A 21675-nucleotide genomic window follows, 5' to 3' on the forward strand; every position below is an offset into this window, starting at 1 on the left:
ACAAAGATCAGTACTACAATATGTGCAGTAGAAAAATGTTCAAGTGTTTTACTGATTTGCCACAACTTGTCATTCTGTTGTACTCTTCTACCATTCCTGAATTGGGGGTGGGGGGGTTTAAAAGCTCAAGATTTTAATACCCAATAGCTTACAAGCTATTAATAGCAACATACTGCAATCACTGAACATGTCCACCTCCTATCAAAGCCCTTCTCTCCTGGGGACTGGCAGTCAATCCTTCACTGACAGTGAAAACAAGAAATAGAACAGACTATTCAACATACCTCTTTACACATAGAGAGAAGTGGTGTCAAACACAAGTATAAAAGCTCTCAACCACTTAAATGACTGGTTGTTCCACAAGTACGAAGGAATTTAAAGACTGGGGAGGCACAGAGGGATGCCTAACCATTCAGAACAGTTCTAAAACCCAAGATCCCTCTCACTACAGTAACCCCAAAATTAAAACCACAATGACAAAATTCTTTCAAGTCCATTCAGTAAACAGTAATTCTTCCCACCTACTGAGGCAGAAATCCTCAATAAACACAGCCAGGCTAGCATCTACAATTCAACTCAAGTGAACTTCCTCCCGGCATCCATAACAAAAAGGCCTATTGGTATGAAATAATACTATGTCTGTTGAGTTTCTCCAAGATAAGAAGCAGTAACTCAGCTGTATGAAACACAGAGGAACTGGTAGAACTTGAAATCTCTTCTCCCCAGGTGAAGACCTTACACAATAAAGCTGGCATTCATTCAAAGCCCTAGATGATAAGGTGATCACCACCACAGCAACCACCTCACCACAGCCCACAAGCAAGATTTCAGTCTGTTTCTTTTTAGAAACACTATCTTGACAAAAATCATTGACTACTCAGCTATTCCATCACAGGTCAAGACACATAACAAATTATTGTACTTTAACAAACCCACAGGACAGCATAACAAGCACTGCCTATAATTCACAAGCTCTGTTTCAGACAGGCCCTTCCCCCAAATCCTGTACATGCTAGACAATCAGCTAGAAGCAAATCCTTCATTTCCATCAATAATATTCCCCTGACCAGTCCTGAATAGCCTTGATAGCAAATTAGCATTTCTATGGGCCGAGACCAATTTAGCCAATCTGCCTGTGTCCTTGCAGATTTTCTTTTACTTCGAAGTCGCTTTTCATTCTGTTGATTAACTGTAAAAAGAAGAGTCTCAATTTTTCTAATCATTATCTCTTTTGGGGAAGGTAGAGGGAGAAGTTAAGGGGAGAAGTTCATAAGGAGAGTTTAAGGGATATGCATATATTATTTCTATATGTACACACACACACACACATATACCCCACAATGGTAAGAGTGTATCAGTCTTGATAACAAAAAATGCAAGATGAATATGTACATTGATGTTTAAAAAAAAAAAAAAGCATTTCACTTTCTCAGATACACTGATACAGGTTATCATCAGATCCCATCCCATTCTGACCTGTGCGTACACAGCAGAGAACCATGTTTTTGAGATTAAGCTTCCAATAACTACCTTACCTTCATACATGTTTTTTTACTTAAACTAAGACAAGTCCACAAGATGTAGCATTCACAATGTTCTGACGCAGACTTTAATGGGTCTGTAAAGGAGGGCAGAAGTAGCCTACAAAACCTTTTTTTTTCTTAAACAGTAAGTAATTTAAAAAAACAAAAATCAACTTAGGAATTCCGTTTTAATCCAGGCTGCAAACATTATAGCAAGAAACTAATCTATCCAATAGGAGTGCGATTTACAAAGCAATGCCGACTCTGACAGATGGAGCCTGGGAAGACATGTGCCAGCTGCTCTGTTAGCAGCATTTTCTGCCCAATGCAGCAAACAGCGTTCATGTTGGCTCTAGACTAAACCACTCCCCTTACGAAAAAACAAAATATACATATGAAAATATTGTTGACAACACAATTTTCAGTTCTCCTGCCAAATCCAATAGAGGAGATGTCATAGTAAACATATATGTGGGCACAATACACTGTTAATATCAGTTGTTATAGTCTGTGTATACAACCAAAATAGCATGCCACACTGAACTAAAATGACAGAAGCAGACATGCCCATGTGCCATTTTCACACAACCCTTGTACACTGAATTAGTAAAACTTCAAGACTGCATATGCAGCAAGCTTAACAAATTTGGTCTGAGTTATTTTGTGTGTTTTACATGATTTAGACAACACAGCCTCCAGGAGAGAAACCATATCTTCCATTCCTGTAAAGCACTGCACACTATTAGCCTGTACAGTTGCTTCAAAATTACACTTAACTTCTTTTCAGTGCCTATGATTTTCTTTATGACATCAAACACACAATTTCTTCAGAGCTGACATAAAGCAGGCTCTGACATCACAGACACGAGCCAGAGCTCCAAATATAGACTAATGCCACCCTCAGACTGTCAGCCAGGAAAAGAAACCCTTGACACTTCCATAGCAGTCTTCCTGCTTCAACACTAAGAAAGCTACCCAAAGTTTTGGAGCGTATGATTATTTTGGCACGCTAGACAGCAGATAATAGGGAATTAGAGAACTTATGTTCCATTTGTTTCCTTATGCACTGTCTCTCAAATATTGATCTTTTGTTTTCTGTTTGTAATGGGGCTTGAAATTAAAATGGTTTTCTGTTTACTTTAAGTGCCAGCACCCACACACAAATTTTACCTCATTTAGCAAGGACATGCTCACTGATAAGTCAGAGACTTATTTTTCACTTTTTTTTGGTGCGGATATGAAGGAAACACTTAAGCATTTATTAGTTACCTTAATATCCTCCTTGTAATGTAGTGACAGCAACACAGAACCAAACCGGAGTAAAAATAACTGGAGTCAAAAATTGGAACTGGGTGGATTTTCATGCCATGCAAGCCTTTGAATCAAGACAGCTCAGAGTAACCTGTTTTGGGGCAAAGCTCTTCAGTTCATATTGTGTGAAAAAGTCCCTTTTCATAATATCGATAACAATGGTTCCTTCTACAGATTTTATTTACCTTTTCAGTTTACTCTCAAGGACTGGCAAGTGCTCACACAGTCAGATGTTTTTTATCTCCATTTTGACAAATGCAACTGAAGGAATAAGTACAGAATACTACAATAAATCTGTATCTGAAGACAAGGAACATGCTAATATTCGATGACTTTTTATAGGTGAGCTTCCAAGACTACCTTTCTTTCCAGATCCTTGCTCTACACTCCTTACCCTCTAGGCAGGCCTGGAATCATACCAGACAGCATTAAGCAAGCAAGGTTAAGACAAGAAGATTTAGCATAAAGGATCAAATTACATTGTCACCTCAGCATGTCCTGGTATCACAGATTTATGTCAACAGTGCTCTGAACCCATACAACAGTGTAACTTCAGTATGTAACTGTCTTGCAAACAGCAGTTGAACATCAGCATCTGCAAAAGGGTCGGTCCAAAAGCAAACAGGCTCAAAGCTACACTCTGCACCATAACAGGTTTCTCCACATGGAGATGTTGGAGATGTTACAGGACAACAAACCAGGGAGCAAAGTGGGGAAGGAGAGCATGGAAAGTCATTAGCAGGCCTGTCCAGCTCCAGGAAGAATCTCAAGGCACTAAAATGTAGAGCCAAGAGTTACACAGGCCTTCTGACATCCAGCAAACGTCTGGACTGCAAGCATTCCTAATTCAGGAAGAGTTCTCATGTTTAAGAAAGTCACTTTGGACACACAGCTGCTGCCCAGATTTTACAGTTCAGGCAGTTCCCAAACATCACAGTATTTTTAAAATAAAGAAGAAAACAATGGCCATTACGGGGTCAAATTCTCTTCTCATACTTTGTAGCACTACACTGCTGACTATTTAGTGTCTTGAAGATCAGTATACTCACTCCAGCACAAAACCACCCAAGGGCTTGCACCCAGGTCACAACATGTTTACACAAGAAACCAGTGGATCCCCACAGATTTTTAGTAGCTTGCTTCCCAGCACAAGGCATACTCTCACATAGCACACAGGCTATACAGTGATCTCACAGTAATAAAGTAATGGACTACAATACAAGGACTGATTGTTTTTACAAGATCTTGCATGTAAGTGGAAAAAAAATCAACCTAGTTTCTGTTTCTATCTGATCACATAAACAGCTGCTAATATTGCCTAGACTTTTATGCACTCCTGAACCTGACTGTACAATTTTTGACTGATAGTGGTTGTAAGCACACTACATCCAGTTTCTTTTTGAAGAATTACTCTTTATTATGTTAAAATTTGAGCCTACGGTTAGCAAAAGCATTCCAAAACCTTACATACAAAAGCTCATTTGAATACTGGGTTATTTCAATTGCAGCAAGTAGGAATTTAGCTCCTCAAAAAAACCCGAACACACACACAACAGAAGAGAACAGATGGCTCAGGAGAAGGGAGAAGAGAATGAGAGGGAGGAAGAATGGCAAATCAATAATATACCATTGTTTCTTTAAAAAAAACAAACCAACCCCCAAAAACCCACATGAAGAGGACAGTAGGTAACAAAAAGTAACTGAATGTGGTAATTTCAACATCCAACAACAGATAAAACTTAACTTACAGAAACCGAAGACAGAAAGCAAGTTCTTCAATAGGAAATAGTGTCAAATTCAGGAATGAGGGGGTTGTTTTGGGTTTTTTTAAACAAATTCCTTTGAGAGAGAGTTGCTGTGGTGTTAGTTAGCACAGCAGTAGTTCAAGTGAGTAGCTTTTCCTAGAAATACAGATGCAATGCCTCTGGCAGACACAACTGCAGCGAAGTTTTCTAACCCACATTGAAGTTCCACTGGTGTTTTTATGCTTCCCCTTCATGTACAATGTAGAGAAGGGCAGCTTTAGGCAGATGCAGGAGATGCAGTCATACAGATGTCAGCAGCGCTTGCACTTGCATGCAACCAGATGCATGAGAAAAAGCCACATCCACATCACTCCCGGTCTCCTACCTCCGGTAATAAAACAACCCCTGAACAATTCTATTTCAGCACTTGCAGTAGGGCCACCAGGACACCTTGCTTCTATCTTGTCTGTAATCAGCTTGACAGATGAGTGGCCTTACAGTCCTTTCACAACAGGAACACGTCAGCCACAGTTGCGTATCCACCCATACCCACACTGCCGTCTACCTCCACATCTGTACGCCCCAGAGGAAGCTGAGCACCTGTCCCCTTCTAGTTAAAACACAGGGGAGGCCAAGGGAGGACACATGCAACTGTGGAGCAGCATGTAGGATAGTGTATCTGGCATATCCAACTGCTTCAAAGCTTGGGGTGGCCTCTCTATGTTGCTAGAGAGGCAGAAGTAGTCCAAGCAAATTATATGCCAATTAAGTCTGCTGGCAAGGCTTAGCTACCAGAGATAAGATTCCTACTATGATGCGAGCAAATGCAAGCAAGCCCAGGACTGGAACGATTACACTTCATAAGCTCTGTTCAAAGCTAATTTAAAACAGCAAGAAGTAGCTGTGTCAGCAGCAAAAAAAAGAAAAAGTTATACCCTAAAAACATGCTCTCAATTTTACCAAAGAATATACAGTATTTGGAAGAGGAAAGACTTTTTATACAAAATCAACCTAACCACTGAAGATATGTCCAAAGCAAACTTCAGACTGGTCTTTTTAACACCTCCCCTCCTAACCAGCTCTTACAAGAGGAACTGCTTTTCAGCTTCCCACCTTGTTGTTTTTTTAAAGGAAATTGGAAAGAAAAAACAAAACTTTGCTGTTCAACAACTAGTGAAATTCATTTTCCTAGTCACAAAAGGAAAATTTTCTTATCATCATGAATGGCCACGTTTCTGCACCCATTATACTTAATGATGATGCATTTTTCTTAACTTTCATAGTGGTTAGTTTGTATTTAGTCATCTTCTGAGGAGGCAAGAAGCTTAAATGAGTATCTTTTGCTCATTATTTATGTTCTCTATTTGCATAACTCCTTCACAACTGCTCCATTAAACACCTCTTCCCCTCCAAGGCCAATTTTAAAAAGCCTCCTGCTTTATAAGACTGACAAGCATGACTCATAGTATTCCCCACATTCATTCCCCCAGGCCTCGTGGGATGTTACACAGCCAGTAAGTACCTGCTTCAGTTCATACTCCCCCACTCCCAGTGCTGCTGCAGTAACCCCTTACAGCAATCTGAGAAAAAGTAAAGCTACCTCTCCAGCTGTCTGCCATAGGTAGGAAGCAAATAGTAACAGTATTTGCTTTTAATGTTGTCCTTCTACCACGTCACAGGTAGCAAGAGAGCGGCTGAAGACAGGCACACAGTGAAGGAGGGTTACACACTCTCCCCACTCCTCCTAAGCTTTTACTCCTACCAGAAACTTGGAGTTGCTCAAGACCCTCAACTTGGTTTTCAATCAACCTTCAAACCATTCCCATTTTTTGTCAGCAAGGCAGAAAGTTATTCAATATAGATTATCAACTCCTAAGCCCCTTCCATGCCCGAGGAACACACCCAAATCCTCCATGCATCCCACATACAGGACCAAAACCAGCAACTTTTTACCCCTTAGCAGAGGAGCAGCAGCCCACAGGTACCACATCACTGCACACTTGGCTTATATCCCCAGTAAACAAGCCTCTCATAATTACAACAAATGCATCCCTCGGTCTCCGAATGGTCAATATTCACGGCAGAGTACTGACAGGAGCTGATTTTACAGTTCTTGTTCATGGATAGTAGGTTTCCAAAGAGGGAACATGCACTAGAAAGCTTTCCATTGACTGTTATCCTCCTCCATTGGTTTAAAGGACAGACTGCTAAAGAGGAATGAAATACACATCTAGAAGTAACACAGTCACTAAAGTGATACAAGACTTCTTGCAAAGCAAGCAGCATTGTATGAGCCCAAGCTTCAATTACTTCTATGGCAACAAGTTTTTTCTAACATTCAAAGCTAAAGACACCTTGGAAATTAGATACAAAATCTGTTGCCATTTAAGACAACATGTACTTGCAATGCTCCCAGACAAGTCTCAGGACTACTGCAGCAACGAGATCATTTCAGTGCTAGGAGAACATACTGTATGCTGCAGCAGGAAACACACCCACGGTATTTGAAGAGAGCCCTTGTAGAGCCAAGCACTTCCAAACCAGACACACATTTTATCTAACACAGCTAACTAAAGCCAGGAGTTTGCATCACAGAAACAATAGCTCCTCCCAGAGATTTAGAAATCCTGCAGGTCAGCCAGCAAATCAAAAGCTGAACAATCCCCAGCCAGGTCTCCAATAATCTTGCCAGCGTAAGTGCATTGATCCATCATATCTCTATTTGTTAATCTGATACTCTCTGGACCTTGACTGAAGCATCATCCAAGCCACCTGCCACGAGGCCTCACAGTGGGGAACCCTGGAGGCTATAATCACCTTCTATAAAAACCCTTCAGGATCAGGTCCAGCTCTGCTTTGTGGATACATACTTACTAATGTATGTTAACAGAACACCATTCCCCCTGACACGTCCACCTTTCCCTGGCTGTTGAGAGATCCAAAGTCCTCCAAGCAGAGAAGTTTTATTAAGCCCTTTCCCACTCCTTGGTCTAGGAGTAACAAAAGGACCAGCTTCCTGAACAAGACAGATTTCTTATAAAGGAAAGGCCTGGCTACATATATCCAAGAGGCCTCCTAAGAATTTCACTAGTAAGACAGAATCACATCAGTCCCATTGCACAACTGCGTCTTGCCAGCTGCCTTCTGTTTCCTCTGTATCCTGCTCCTCTTGGCTTCCTCAGGTGCTTACAGTCCACTTCACAGCCAAGGCCTTAGTCTCAACTCTATGCCAATAAAGATAATTTAAAAAAAGAAGTGTATATAAATGCCTTCAGTAGCTGCAGGTCTCAAATTATTCAAACCTATGCTAGTAGAAGCTGTTTGTCTGAAAGGCATCACGAAAAACAGCTGCATAATTTAAGCTGCAAGGCAGAAAAATATGCAGTTAAATAATAGAAAGAGATTAATTAAAAGAAATAGGCAAGGGAGAAGAGGTTTTCAGATGAGATCTGAAATGAGATTGAAAGTCAACAACGTAGAGAGCAAGCATGGGAGTGTTTCAGAGGCAGAAGCTGTGCTGAGAGCACTCTTGCATCAATGGCAGCAAAAGTCCACACAGTATTTGGCAGTAGAAGAGTGAGACAGGTCTAGGAAATGGCCTGCAGCAAGCAGATAGGAGACTTTAACAGTGAGAGAAATCAGTAAATTCACATTAAAATCACAGGCGCTAGGAGAAGCACCTGGAAAGAAAGAAATGTTGTCACTAGAAATATTAAGTGACATAATAGTGACTAACATTATTAGGTGTACAAACGTGAAAAGACAAGTCATGGCATTCTGCAGCTACTTAGATGTTAACTACAGTAGTCCGATGCAACTGCCTGAACACCTTATTCTTCACTTGTCAGCATAAAACAAATAGACATTTTCTTATCTTAGGCTCCAGAAAACACAGAATTACTGCATGGAGACCACAGTTTAAGTATTAATTTGTAGCACACCTGCTACAATAAAGTCAAATAAGATACTCAACTGACAATGATTGCCACAGGACAAATACTGGTTGGCAGATTTTCTGACCCCAAAGTACAAAAAGGAGATCAGAGGATGAAAGTGAAGATATGCACCCGGTGAAAGATTAGCTGGCAAAAAAAGCCAACAAAACCCCCACACTTACCTGATAAAGTATAGCTTAGAAAAACCATTATCATAAGAAACACTGGTGTGAAAGTAGCCAGAAGAGCCTACACTTCAATTCTTTTCCAAGGATCTCAAAGAATTGTTATGCTTCAAGTAGTAAACAAGCAATTTTTTTTCTTGGAACTATTTATAACCTTAAGACCACCCAGTAAGAACATTACGTTTAACTCTAAGGATGTCAAACCAGCATCTCTTATAGTAAGCCTCCTCTGCCTGAGTTCTGAGAGGCCTCCCTGCTTTCCTAACAAAAGTAGGAACAGTACCACATTTTACTCCTATTTGTCTTTGATGTTACAATAAAATTAGGAAAGCGGTGTGAAGTCTTTTCCCCATGAGTTCTTTAAATGCTCATCACTACAGTATCTAAGCCTCCTCAGGCAGAGAGCAGCATGCTTGCTCTTTAACTTCTACTGTAGAAAAAGTACACAGAGTTGAGTATTTTGGCCTCTTTGGAGAGGGAAGGAGGAAGGATGAGGGAGGGATGACACTATCACAAATATATCTGTGATCTTAAGATACAGAATATAAGAAAGCTGTATCTCAGTGCAAAAGAGACAATCTTTACTGTTCTTTTAGAATGTTCCATGATGGCAGAAGATACAGTACGGCACACATCATCTGTAGCTGTTATGAAGACACTTTATCATAGGAGAGGCCCAAACCAAAAGAAGTTTTGATTTTCAGAGCCTTTTTCAGTTTGCCAAGCCCAGCAATTACTAACTAAACATATTTGGTCTGGAATCTTAGACAAGAATATTAAAGTCACCTTGTAAGCAGTCAATCTTTTTCAGATTAAAGCTAATTTGTTTTGTCAGCTTAGCCAGCAGGTTGGCTACCAATTTCATCTCATGTTAATACAGACTGTTGAATCTTACAAGTTCTATCCGAAAACAATGCACTCGTGTTTCACTCCCAGCTGAAATTCTCAAGCAGGGTTCCCCACTCCTCCTTTTCTTCTAAAATATTGGCATCATAGTAACAAATCTACACTCTGCAAAGCATGTGTGGCTCCTGGTAACAGCATTAAGGGCTTGCATAAGTAATAAGTAACACTATTTGCATAGTCTCAAGCAGAGGTAGCATCTATACTGTTATTAATTAACCCAAGGAAAAAAAAACACAAACAAACTCCCTCTAATACTGAAAGAAGTTATTCAGAGTTCAGCTTTCATTTGCTGTACAATAAATGGATTCTTCAAAGAACCCACCTGTTAGAAGTGCTGTATCTTTTATTTCTCTACCTGGCCCTAAGCCGGTGAAGCTAAGCCCCTCCAGCGCAGTCAGAAGGGCATGCTGACAGGCTGGAGGTGAAGGAAGAAAGGCACCCACAGGTACAAGTGCAAGGTCCTGCACATAGGTTGGGCAATCCCAAGCACAAATACAGGCTGGGCAATGAGTGGATTAACAGCAGCCCTGAGGAGGAGGACTTGGGGGTACTAGTGGGTGAAAAACTGAATATGAGCCAGCAGTGTGCGCTCGCAGCCAAGAAAGCCAACCGCATCCTAGGCTGCGTCAAAAGAAGTGTGTCTAGCGGATCGAGAGAGGCGATGCTCCCCCTCTACTCTGCTCTGGTGAGACCCCACCTGGAGTACTGTGTTCAGCTCTGGGGCCCCCAACATAACACAGATCTGGACCTGCTCGAGCAGGTCCACAGGAGGGCCATGAAGATGATCAGGGGGCTGGAGAATCTCCCCTATGAAGACAGGCTGAAAGAGGTGAGGTTGTTCAGCCTGGAGAAGAGAAGGCTCCAGGGAGACCTTATAGCAGCCTTCCAGTACTTACAGGGAATGTACAGGAAAGATGGGGAGGGATTCTTTATCTGGGAGTGTAGTGATAGGACAAGGGCTAACAGTTTTAAACTGAAACAGGGTAGATTTAGATTAGATATTAGGAAAGAATTCTTTACTGTGAGGGTGGTGAGGCACTGGAACAGGTTGCCCAGAGAGGCTGTGAATGCCCCGTCCCTGGAAGTGTTCAAGGCCAGGTTGGATGAGGCTTTGAGCAACCTGATCCAGTGGAAGGTGTCCTTGCCCATGGCAGGGGGGTTGGAACTAGATGATCTTCAAGGTCCCTTCCAACCCAAACCATTCTATGATTCTATAACACGTTGCTCACAGAGCTCTGTTCAGGAGCACATCATGACCTATTCTCCACACCACCCTGATCTTGGCCCCCAAGGGCTCTGTGCAAGTTTTGAGCTGCAAAGGATTATTTCTACAACCCACAGGAGACATTAAGTCTCTCTCTGCAGCAGCTGCCTCACCAGCAAGGTCAGGAAAAGGGAGGAACCACACTGAGGCACCGTATCTGCTATTACAAATGCAGCAGTTACTTCCCCTTTACTTGGGGGTGGAGGGAAAGGAGGATCCCTGTGACCAAGCCCACCCGCCTCTGTCATCCGTGATCAGATTTGGCTGCGGTGGAGGGTGGGGATGTGGAAGGAGTAGCATCAGAGCAACACTGCTCTGGGTAACACAAATACTGAAGACAGCAAGAATGCTCAGGTAATTATGAACAAGCCTGGACACTGACTAACTGAGGGCCCACAAGTCATTTCCTACCAGGTAACAACAAATAAAAACCACACCATGCTCCTTTCAACTCCAAGTTACTAATTACGGACCGAACACAGGCACAGAGAAAGCAAGATACCCTCCTATTTCTCAGGGATGCCTTGCTACACCAGAACTGACACTTCATCCACACAGCTGTCACCACACTGTTCTGCAGATAAGTAAGATTTCAGTCACTAGAACTGTCAAACACAGATGCTTTCACTAACGAGAAAGAGAGTAGTATCTTCTAGTGCCTCCGCCAAGAGAGAGCAAGCCACCAACACACAGACAGACAGTACTGTGAGCATTATGTAACTCCAGAAGTTTGCAAAGCCAAAAATTAGAATCTCAAGGTTCTTATGAGAGGAGATACGTAAAACTCTTCAAAAATTAATTGCTGCTAATGAGTTCAATGATGGTTTCAGGTGCATATTTTCCCAAGGGATTCATTGCACTGTCTCTGTGGACACTGTCTCTGCATTTCTGCGGATATGCACTTCTTGCTGTGTTATACTACAACAGAGGCAATTTGGAAGGGGGCGGGGGCAACCTTTGTGAACAGCACTGGAAGTCCAAACAATCGGGTTCTGTTCCCAAATCTGACAGCATGTCCCTATATGACCTTCCATGAGTCAGTTATAAATTCTATGCCTCCATTTATGCTTCTATAAAATAAAGATGGTTCAAAATACTGAACAAAGATATTGGGAAGTTGCATCAGGTTTTTTTTGTTTCAGAGTTTGGAGGTTTTTGTTGTTAAACTTAGATCAGTAGCACAGATACTAACAGGAACTTTGACCTCAGAGGTACAATGCTTCCTACTTGTACACAGCCTGTTCCTGCACTCTTACCTTCATTACAATGTGATCCACTTTATGCGCCCTCCTCAAGGCCCATCTATTTTCTCTTCACCATAAGAGATACTTTCTGCAACAAGCTCCCAGAGATCTGAGGGAGGTAAGCATTAGACAGTTGCCCCTCTTACTCATGATGTCTTCTTCCTTCCTTCCAACAATTCCACAGGGCTGGACACAGCAAGTGCAGCACAGAGAGCAAGGATCAAGCTTAACATACACTGACAACAGACAACCCAGGCTTCTTCCTTCCAATGTAAGTGCAAACAGAAGGGAGCAGACAGCACTTCCTTTGTGGAAGAAGCAGTATGCACCTGTAAAAGCTTATCCCAATCCACTTCACCTGATTAAAGTAGCACAGTGCTGACACAACCACCTGCTGAAATACCAGTGAAAAATGTAGCAGGAAGAGCAGCTGACATCTTGCTAGCTTCTTAAAGCAAATATACCAAAATTAATGGAAACATTTCAAATTTGAAAAAGCTGGTCTCATATCATCTACCTCCTTTGGACACAAAACAGACATAGAACACTCTAGGATCCATTTCCTGTATACACATAGTCATCGCTTGCTGATTCAGTGAAGTTGCACTATTGTCTTATTGCTGCTTCCAAGCTAAATATACAGCTGTATTTTCCAAAACACAGGCAATGCACTGGAACACAAGACCTATACAAAGCACAGAAGAGCTACAAGCCTAACCCACCAACCTGTACCAAAATTATTATTTTTTTAAAACCACGCACACAGAACACCCAGTGCCTTTTACACTGATGGCAAACATTGGCTTAAACTACCTTAAAAAAGAACAGTGTTTAAAAGTATAAGCTAACACCTTTTCTTTAAGAATATGATTTAAGACTACAAAGCGTAGTGGATGGTACATCCATATTTTATCTCATTGCTCTCAAGCTCTCTAATTTTGAGTTATATTTTGGTGTTACAGAAAGTGAACTAGCTTAATTTGCCTTTTTTTTGTAGAATGTTCCAAATTTAGCAGTGAAGGGGGGGGGGGGGGGAACAACTGTATTTACTCTCAATACAAACTAATTAACCTATGAACATAAAAGCATGCAAGTTCTCACAGCATGCAAAAGATTTGTATTAGTGACAATTTAAGAAGTTTATCCTTTTAAAGCAGGTCATTTCCCGAATTAGACATTGAGTGAACTTCTTTGTACTGAACTAAAGCTAAGCCACTTTCCACACACCAGGCAAGGAAACCAAGTGTCAGAGCAGTTACCAACATTTAAGGAAAAAGAAACAGCATGAAAAAAGTTACTTCCTTTCCAGTACATACTATCTGCTGTATAGGAACTGCAAAACATCCAAACTATCAAACAGAAAGGATTCCTATATGCATACTGGAAGATAATGTAAGGATGTGTGAAACTTCTTGCATGCAACACCTGCTCAACCAACCCCACACATTTATTTTTCTACCAACTGGAAAGAGACTTTAAATTTTTTGTAATAGCAGTCAAACTGAAATTTGTCCCTAGTTTTGTCTATTTTACACAAAATAGCTTGTTAACCCACCGTTCAGTTTCCACATACCAGCTGGAAGCTACAGAAGGAAATTACATGACAACAAAAAAAACACACATTTAGGCAACACAGCACTCACTTCCTTAAAAGGTCTTTCACTTAATGTATTTTCTAAAGCTGCTAAATCTACCCACTAGACACCATCAAGATCAGAATTTACTTAAGTAGTACGTATTCCAAGCCATTCATTTAGAGGTTCTCACAGTCATATTAAAATCATATCTGAGCTTAAAAAAAAAAAATTACAAATGGATCTTCCCAAGTGGTCTAGAAGCAAAGAGACTGACAAAAACTATGTTATCTGCCTATGCATAAACAAGACTGTAAGAAACATCTAATTTAGTCAGTAGGGGAGAGTTGTAAGCAGTGTTTTTATAGCACAGAGAGGCCTCTGAAGAGTCGACTGAAGTTGTTCAAAAGGAAGTCATCAGTGCAGTAACACTGGAGATGCTGGTTTCCTGTGTCATTCTAATGCTTCATAAGCTAGTTATTGTAAATCGGTTCATTAAAAAAATGAAAATAATTCAATTCAGCAAGGAAACTGACTGGAAAATCTCTCCGGAAGTTAATATTTTCAGCTGATGAATCACAATAAGATCTGTAAGTGCTTTACCTCCATATGTTATTTCTGTATTAGTACTGATAAAGTTCATACTGTTTGGGATACTGATGAAATTCCTCACTAGTTATCTTCAGCTTCATGCTACAGATTTTCAGATAACCTTTCAGGGTTACACGCACACTGAAAGGGGCTAGTCCCAGATTTTATTTGCGGGCAAAAGGATTTGGGGAAGGTACTGGAACTTACATTTATATGGCATCCATGAAGAAGTTTATATCCCTTATAAGACACTTTTACCACTCCTCCCCTTGCTTAATCTCACTGTACATTATTATAAAGGTATTCCAATTCACAAGCAAACATCTCCATCATAACAGAGTCATACCAGTATTCTAAAGAGTGCCAGAAAAACATATTTAGAAAAATATTATGAAAAATGTTATTTCTCTGTATTCAAGAAAACTTACTTCAGGAGACAAAAAACATGCTTCCAGTTAAAGATTTGAGGTTCAAATCCTGCTCTTAAAACTGTTCAGAGTTTAAGTCTCTGATCTAAGAGAAAACAGAAATTTAATTTTCTACCTGCTTGTCACTGAAGCTTGCAACGAGAAACATAACAATTTTAAATCGTCACAGATTAAATACCGTAGTGTACTTATAACGCCTTTTCCCTTCCAGTCAAAGCCAAAATCCCCACCAATAACATCACAACTTCCTTCAATTACTACTTCTACATTTGGTTTCCTTTCCCTTTTTTCTCTCTCTCCCTCTCCCATCCCCCCACCCAAGACTGCCACCATACTGTACGTTCCTTTTAGCACTGCAGGTCTTTCTTAGAAACTTACTTGCTCTGCTTCTCCCGAATTCTTTTCCCTTCCTATCAGATAAACCTTCTAGATAACCAGAATACACATGGTCTGGAGGGCAAACTGTGTCCGTGAATAAATCGGAATGCCAGGCAGGATTTGCCTTAGCAAGAAACTGCTTCCCAGTTTTCACCTTGAGAATCCCGAATGCTGTGATCTTTCCTAAACGCTTCAGTAAAAGGATGCTTACTCTTAATAGAGCTACATTCACCACTGGAGAGCCAATTTCCACCCAGGTGAGGGTTCCCCCCCCCCCCCCCTTTTTTTTTTTTAATAAGGAATCCTTAAAGACACTGAAGACAAATTCTCTTTAAAAAAAATCAGCACAACTGAAAATTTATTAGAATTATTTCCAGATTAAGTGAAAAAGGCAAAACAAGATTCGTAATGTTTTCAGATCCAAAAATACAGATATAATTTGAACACAGCAATACTGGGGGTGGGAAATTACTTTCCTGCTTAAATGAGCAAAGAATATAGAACATAAGACTGAGAACATCAAGAGTTCTGAATAAATACCTGAGTGCTATTACAATTACTATAAATTGTTAGCACCAGCACACAAGTGTCCACCTCAGTGCCACAACGCCGAGCTGGTGACAGCGCACAGTAAGTTTTCCTACTAAGGAACACAACCTTTCCGACAGAAAGGGAGGAAACTCTCCAAATTCAAAGCTATCCAAACTCAAAGGGGCCAGATTGAATCAGTTACGTGCTACAGGTTAAGTTACAATGGTAGCCACTTCTGAACTATTTTAATACTCCCTTCATGGCCAGGTTCTCTGTTCCGGCCTGCCTTTTTTATAAAATGCTCAATTACATTAAATACAAACACTTTGTATTATGTGTTGGTTAAGCCTCTTCCTCGCCTTCCCTCCCTTCCCATCCCACAATACACACACACACACTCCCAAATCTCATAACCCAGTGCCCTGTGTCATATTGCCTAATCCTGCAGTGGCCTCACCACAGGCACTGGAAGTATAATCTGTTCAGTAGTCCAACTGGAGAGCAGATGGCTTTATACAAAGTGCTGATTAAAAAACCCACCTCCATCACACATTAAAAACATACATGTAATTTTATCAATATATTTGCCATTTTTACTGAGTAAATGTACAATGCATGTACAATACAAGCGAGGTATACATTTTTCAAAGCTACTGTGCAAGTCCTCATTAGGAATTTCAGAAATCCAGCTTCCTTTCAAAAGGGGTAAACACAGCTGTACACAGATAAAACAGACTGTACCAATCCCACATCCAGCTGACCTTGATACCCGAGGTGAAAATGAGCTACCAAATTAAGACAAAAAAAAACCAAAACAAAACGAAAAAACCCACCCTAAATGACCGGATGGGAACTAGTGCAAACGTTGGGTTTTTTGGTTTGTTTGCTTGAAGAAAGAAAAATCAAGTTTTAGGACTCTGAAGAAAATTATGTAACTGAAGATTCTCTGTAACTTTCTGACATAAGGAAAGAGTCAGGAGCAGGAGACAGGTCAAAACTTGTGCTGCAATTTCTATGTTCATGTATTTGTCATATTTCCCATGAGTAAAACCAAATGAACCTCGCCTCTTAGAAGCATTTATATCAGCAGCTTTCTTTGGGTGGAGCAAACAACTCGGAAGAGTAAATAGACATTAACTCATACTACCTCACATACCACACGCACACGCAAAAAATCTAAAAAATATGGCTTCTTAGAGCTGTTTTAATCCAAGTAGCTCATTTAAAAAAAAAATAAATCACTTCATATTATTAAAGCTGTGCTTTCAAATTTGCTGCTCCACTACTGAAACCAGTAAGACAGCTTACCAACAACGATGGATGCCAGAGAATTTAATAACCTGTATTAAATACTCATCACAGGTAGCCTAGCATTAGATTCAACAAGTTCACGTTACAAGTAAGTAAAGTGGAGTTTATTTGCTTTTCCCTTGAATTTTTTTATTAAAAAAAAAGTTGAATTTGAGCATCTCTGGACGGTTCTGTATACACATCTGTATGACCAAATATACGGACCTAGTTAAGTGCTGCAAAACCTGAAAAAATAATAATAGTAGATTGCCCTTAAAGCAGCTTCACAAAAATTGACTTAAAGCCAGGCCAAGAAGCACTGGCAACCTAGGGAAAGAAAAAAAAATCCACACCGACTGGTGGAGACACGCTACAACCGGTGGAGCCTCCTCCAGCATCAGAGCCCCGGTCTGAAATTATTGTTGTAGGGTGTCTGAACCGCGAAGCCTGCGAGAGGCACGGATTGCCATTTTGAAACACCTCACGCTCGCACATCGGTGCCTGTACGCGGGCAGCTTCCTGCCCCCGCAAACCGCTCCTTGCGGCGATGCGGACCCTCGGCGCGCCGCGCCAAGAACGCCGTTCCCTCGGCCCGGCGCACGGTCCCCACCGCGGATATTCCCCCCCCCCCGCCCCGATGACTGAATTACGTGATGTCACGCGTGTGCGGGGCCCCCTTCCGCTCCCCAAACGCCCGCCGCCGCGCCGCTGCGGATGGCGGCCCCGCGCTGCCGGCGCGGCTCTGGCGGAGGGGCCGGCCGGCACCCGCGCCTCGCGCTCCACGTGAGGCGCGCGGGTGAGGGGACGGGGGAGGGGGGGGGCGCGTTGCGCGGAGCGGCGCTGCCCGCCTCAGCAACCGTCACCAACCGCCACCCCGGGGCCCGCCGGCTTCCCCCGGAGGAGGGAGCCGCGCCGCCGGGAAGCGAGGAGGAAACCTGAGATACCGGCTCCGAGCCGGCCACACGGAGAGGGCTCACCACGGCCCTCACGCCCCCCTCACCCCCCCACCCCACCCCAGGGAGGTCTCCGGGATGTGACTCATAGTAAATAAATACAGAGGAAAGATTAAAAAAAAAAAAAAAATTAAAAAGGGGGAAAAAAAAAAAAAAAAGACACACCCTCCGAGCCGGACTGACATACTAACCCCCTCCCTTCCCCTCCGGAGCGGGGCGGGGGTGGGGTGGGGGGGGGTGGGGGGGAAAGCCCGGTCGTTCGGCTGGAAAAAGTTGAAAGAAAAGGCAAACGCGGGGGAACGGCTGCGGGGCGGGGAGCCGCAGCGGGGGCTGCCGGGCGCCGCGCTGCCCCTCAGGCGGCTCCGGCCCCGCTGCCCGCACCGGAGAGCCGAGCCCAGCCGAGCCTCCCCGCCCCACCGCCGGCCCCGGTGCGCTGCCCCGCCGCCCCTCACCTGGATGTAGTTGTTTTCGCAGTAGTCGGCGACTCGAGTGAGGTTCTGGTAGCTCTCGAGCAGAGCCCGCTTGCCAGAAGGGATTTCCTCCTCTAGCAACATCTGCAACTCTGCCATTTTCCACCCCTCCTCATCGCTTCCTCTTGCATTAAAGAGACAGCGGCAGCGCCGGGCTCGCAACCCGCCTGGTATTGTGGGATTCCTCCTCGCCTCGCTTTCGTGAGCTCTCTCTTTCCCCACCCATCCTTCCCCCTCCGAGGGGAGAGGAGAAAAAAAAAAAAAAAGAAAAAAAAAAAAAAAAAGAAAAAAAACCACCCCCGCTTTGCAAAGCAAGCTGGGAGCTGTAGGCAGTGCCGCGCCGCGCAGGGCGCATGCGCGGGCTGAGGCGGGGCGGCTGTGGCGGGGAGATGGCGGTGGGCCGGGTTGCCTGCCGCGCCCGGCCGCTGCGGAGAGCGGCGGGAGGGCGGCAGCAGGGCTGTCGGGCTGCTCGTCTGGGCGTCTAGAGACGAGGGCATACGCTTGTGTTCTTCCTTCGTTCCCCTCCTAAAAAGCCCCAGCCCCACCAGTGCTGCCCTGAGGCAGCACCTCTCTTCAGGAGAAGCCATAAGGGGCTGGGAGGGAAGCGCTGCACTGGTTATCCAGCCTCACGTCAGGCTAGAAATCTCATAAGATGACAACAAAACTGCTGAAACGATAGGAGCATCACGATCAGGGGTAAATAGTCCCTTCCCAGCGAGTTATCCCAAGGGGGAGGGAGAAATACTGAATCTAAGCTGCGTAGATCTTTGTGAAGGCCTGTCTAGAACTAGTAATTGACAATTAGCGCTTTTCTGGGTTTAGTTTCATAAGAAGAACTTAAATTTGGCTGAGGTAAACACATTATTCCTGCCACTCTTTTACATCCGTTGTTAAACACATTATTCCTGCCACTCTTTTGCCTCCGTTGTTAATCATCGTTCAGGGCCGCCTCAGGTTATTGCAAAGGTGTGGAAGATAAGGGTCTGGTGACTATTTAGTACAATCTTTCTTGCATGTGTTTTCTTTTGTAAGCAAAATCCTGTTTCTGTGATCCTACCAGAAGAAAAGCCAATAACAGCAAGTGGCTTCTACGCCGGGATGCCCAAGCCTACCTTTGCAATGAGTAACAGGCCCAGAAGAAGCTGTCTCCAAGGCCAATTATTCATGCCTTGGCTTTGTGTGCTGTGTGTATGCAGTTACCAATGCAACTGGCGTTAGTCCTTGCATTTTAGTAGTTTTCCCAGAGAAACCCACACAGTGGTGAAAAGTCAGCACGTTTCAGAAAAAAATATTCTCAGATACATTGTAGTACGAGCAGACTGCCTCTTCTCTGCATAATTGTGTGGTATCTTGTGAGAGTCCTCTGGAGTCTATCTTCTGTTTGCAGCACTGAAAACGGTTCTGGTCAGGATCCCTTGGTACACCTGCTGATGTCTCTAAATCAAGGTGGAGAGAGGAAAAATAGGTCTCCCTTCCCCTCTGAGGTCAGCAAAGTCCAGCATCTCGGTCTAGAACTGTGGAAATGAGGATGAATGGTAGGGAGCCTGGGAAGGACTGGTGGCCTGGGAAGGTCTTTGCAACTGGAGTTACAAAAAACCACCCCCTGGCTGGAAACAGCTAGACAAGTGCTGAGAGAGATGCTTGAATGCTGTCTGGGACAGCACAGAAAGGAGCTGGTACATTCACAGCACTTGCTGTGGGATGGAAATGCATCTACATTGCTATCTTCTGATGGTTAATTCATTTGGCAGCTTAGCAAAATTGTTTCCAAAGTGGCTTCAATAACTCTCTTTAGGACAGCATGTAATTTCCAATAGAACATTTTATTTTGGATTCCAAATACCCTTTTAATGTAAAATAATTAAATTTTATCTGCAACAGTATTGAGATCTAGACAAGCTTTTAATGGGTCCCAGGGCAAGTGTGATCAGAAACCATCTTGGGTACTGGCTTTTCCTTGTTTCCAGCTATCATAATATAAAGACAAATTTGATTTCTCTATTCAGTCTGGCTGCAAATTACTTAACACCCATTGGCTTGGATGAGTCTGTAATTGCCTACAGATCACAGACTGACTTCATGGAAGCTGTTAACATCCTCAAATGTAGCACAACTGTTGTCGGCTCTTCTTAAAATGTTATTGCTGTCCCTGTACCAAGAGACGGCAGATTTGTGGAGCCTTGCATGTCAACTTTTTTCGGTATGAGAAAAATCAGTGGTGTGTGTGCTTTGCTAAATGTACCGTGCTTCACTTCGGTGGGCAACCTAGTCCTACAAGCAGATGGCAGGACAGCAGCTGAGCGGGGCAGTGCTGGCTCCCAGGAAACGCACCCACCTCCAGCAGTAGAGCAGAGGCTCCAGGAGGGCTTACAGCTCCCTTCCATCCAACGGATGTCGACCCAAAAGGCCTTGCACGAACCAAAAAAAACCTACCGACTCTACGTCAAGATGTGCTTGCAACGCAAGAAGACCTTGGAAGACGGCGTCAAAGAGCGCCACCTTGTGACGTCTGCATTGTGACTTTTCTTCAGCCTTCCTGGCACAGCCGGGTGTTACCCCGATGCTTGGTGGATAGACCTGTGGTACATACAGAAACACCCAAACTGGCTCCACGCTGAGCTAAGCCACCTCCAGCAGGACTTTCCAAGTTAGTACTGCTGTGAGGGCCACACAAGGCAAGATGCACTGGGACCTGTGGTGCGGACATGCTCAACTAATTAGATCAGCAGGCCTTATTAGCTCCTGCCCCATGCTAGCCCTCCTGCTTTCAAAATTACTCTCTGCAAGGTCACTTGAGTGTCTTTGCAGTGTGTTCCTCATGTCTGAGGTTCTTGGAGGGTTTATTGGCTCGGATGCGATAGACCCAAGCTGGCTCCATGAGTGTGCATGGTGTATACACCTAGGGATTCCAAGGTACCTGAAAGCACAGAGACATTTGGGTAGCTGTGCAAGTACTAGCCAAATCTATCGGAACCAGCACTAAGCCAGAGCCAATAAACCTTGGACTTGAGCTGACATTTGCTGAAGACACTAGAGTGTGTCTGAACTGCATTCACTGGGGTTTTCTGTAGAAATTATTTTATTCTGTTTTGTTTCATATTTTTTTTAATTATCACACTTTTCCATTGCTCCAGACAATAAACTGCTGATTAGAAGGAAAAGCAGCTAACTTACTCAAGATACGTCAAGTGTGCAAGAGAGCTGGGAATGAAAATTTTCCTGGCTGGGGCAGCTGGACTGGTAGAGGAAAAAATGTAATGATCCTCTTCAAACTCTACCCAAACAATCACCTGAATGAGATTCCATGGAGAGTAAAATGTGCTTATATACCTCTCAGTGTCTCAACT

At 43.1% G+C, this 21675-nt stretch overlaps 1 protein-coding gene across 11 annotated transcripts in view; it reads right to left on the bottom strand.

Moving 5' to 3' along the window:
* Positions 1 to 18590, bottom strand: part of ABI1 (abl interactor 1) — an 85096-nt gene extending 66506 nt beyond the window's left edge. For 9 of the 11 annotated variants that reach the window (XM_049798354.1, XM_049798350.1, XM_049798348.1 and 6 more), the window contains exon 1: positions 18311 to 18538. In XM_049798354.1, the coding sequence (XP_049654311.1) occupies positions 18311 to 18427 (117 nt within the window). In that variant the 5' untranslated portion in view covers positions 18428 to 18538. Of the gene's footprint in view, positions 1 to 18310 lie in introns of all 11 variants that reach the window. The other 2 variants (XM_049798352.1, XM_049798356.1) reach the window with 2 other exon arrangements.
* Between the last annotated feature and the right edge of the window lie 3085 nt (positions 18591 to 21675).

The sequence above is a fragment of the Accipiter gentilis genome, chromosome 4 (assembly GCF_929443795.1).
Source record: "Accipiter gentilis chromosome 4, bAccGen1.1, whole genome shotgun sequence".
In the NCBI taxonomy this organism is placed as follows: Eukaryota; Metazoa; Chordata; class Aves; order Accipitriformes; family Accipitridae; genus Astur; species Astur gentilis.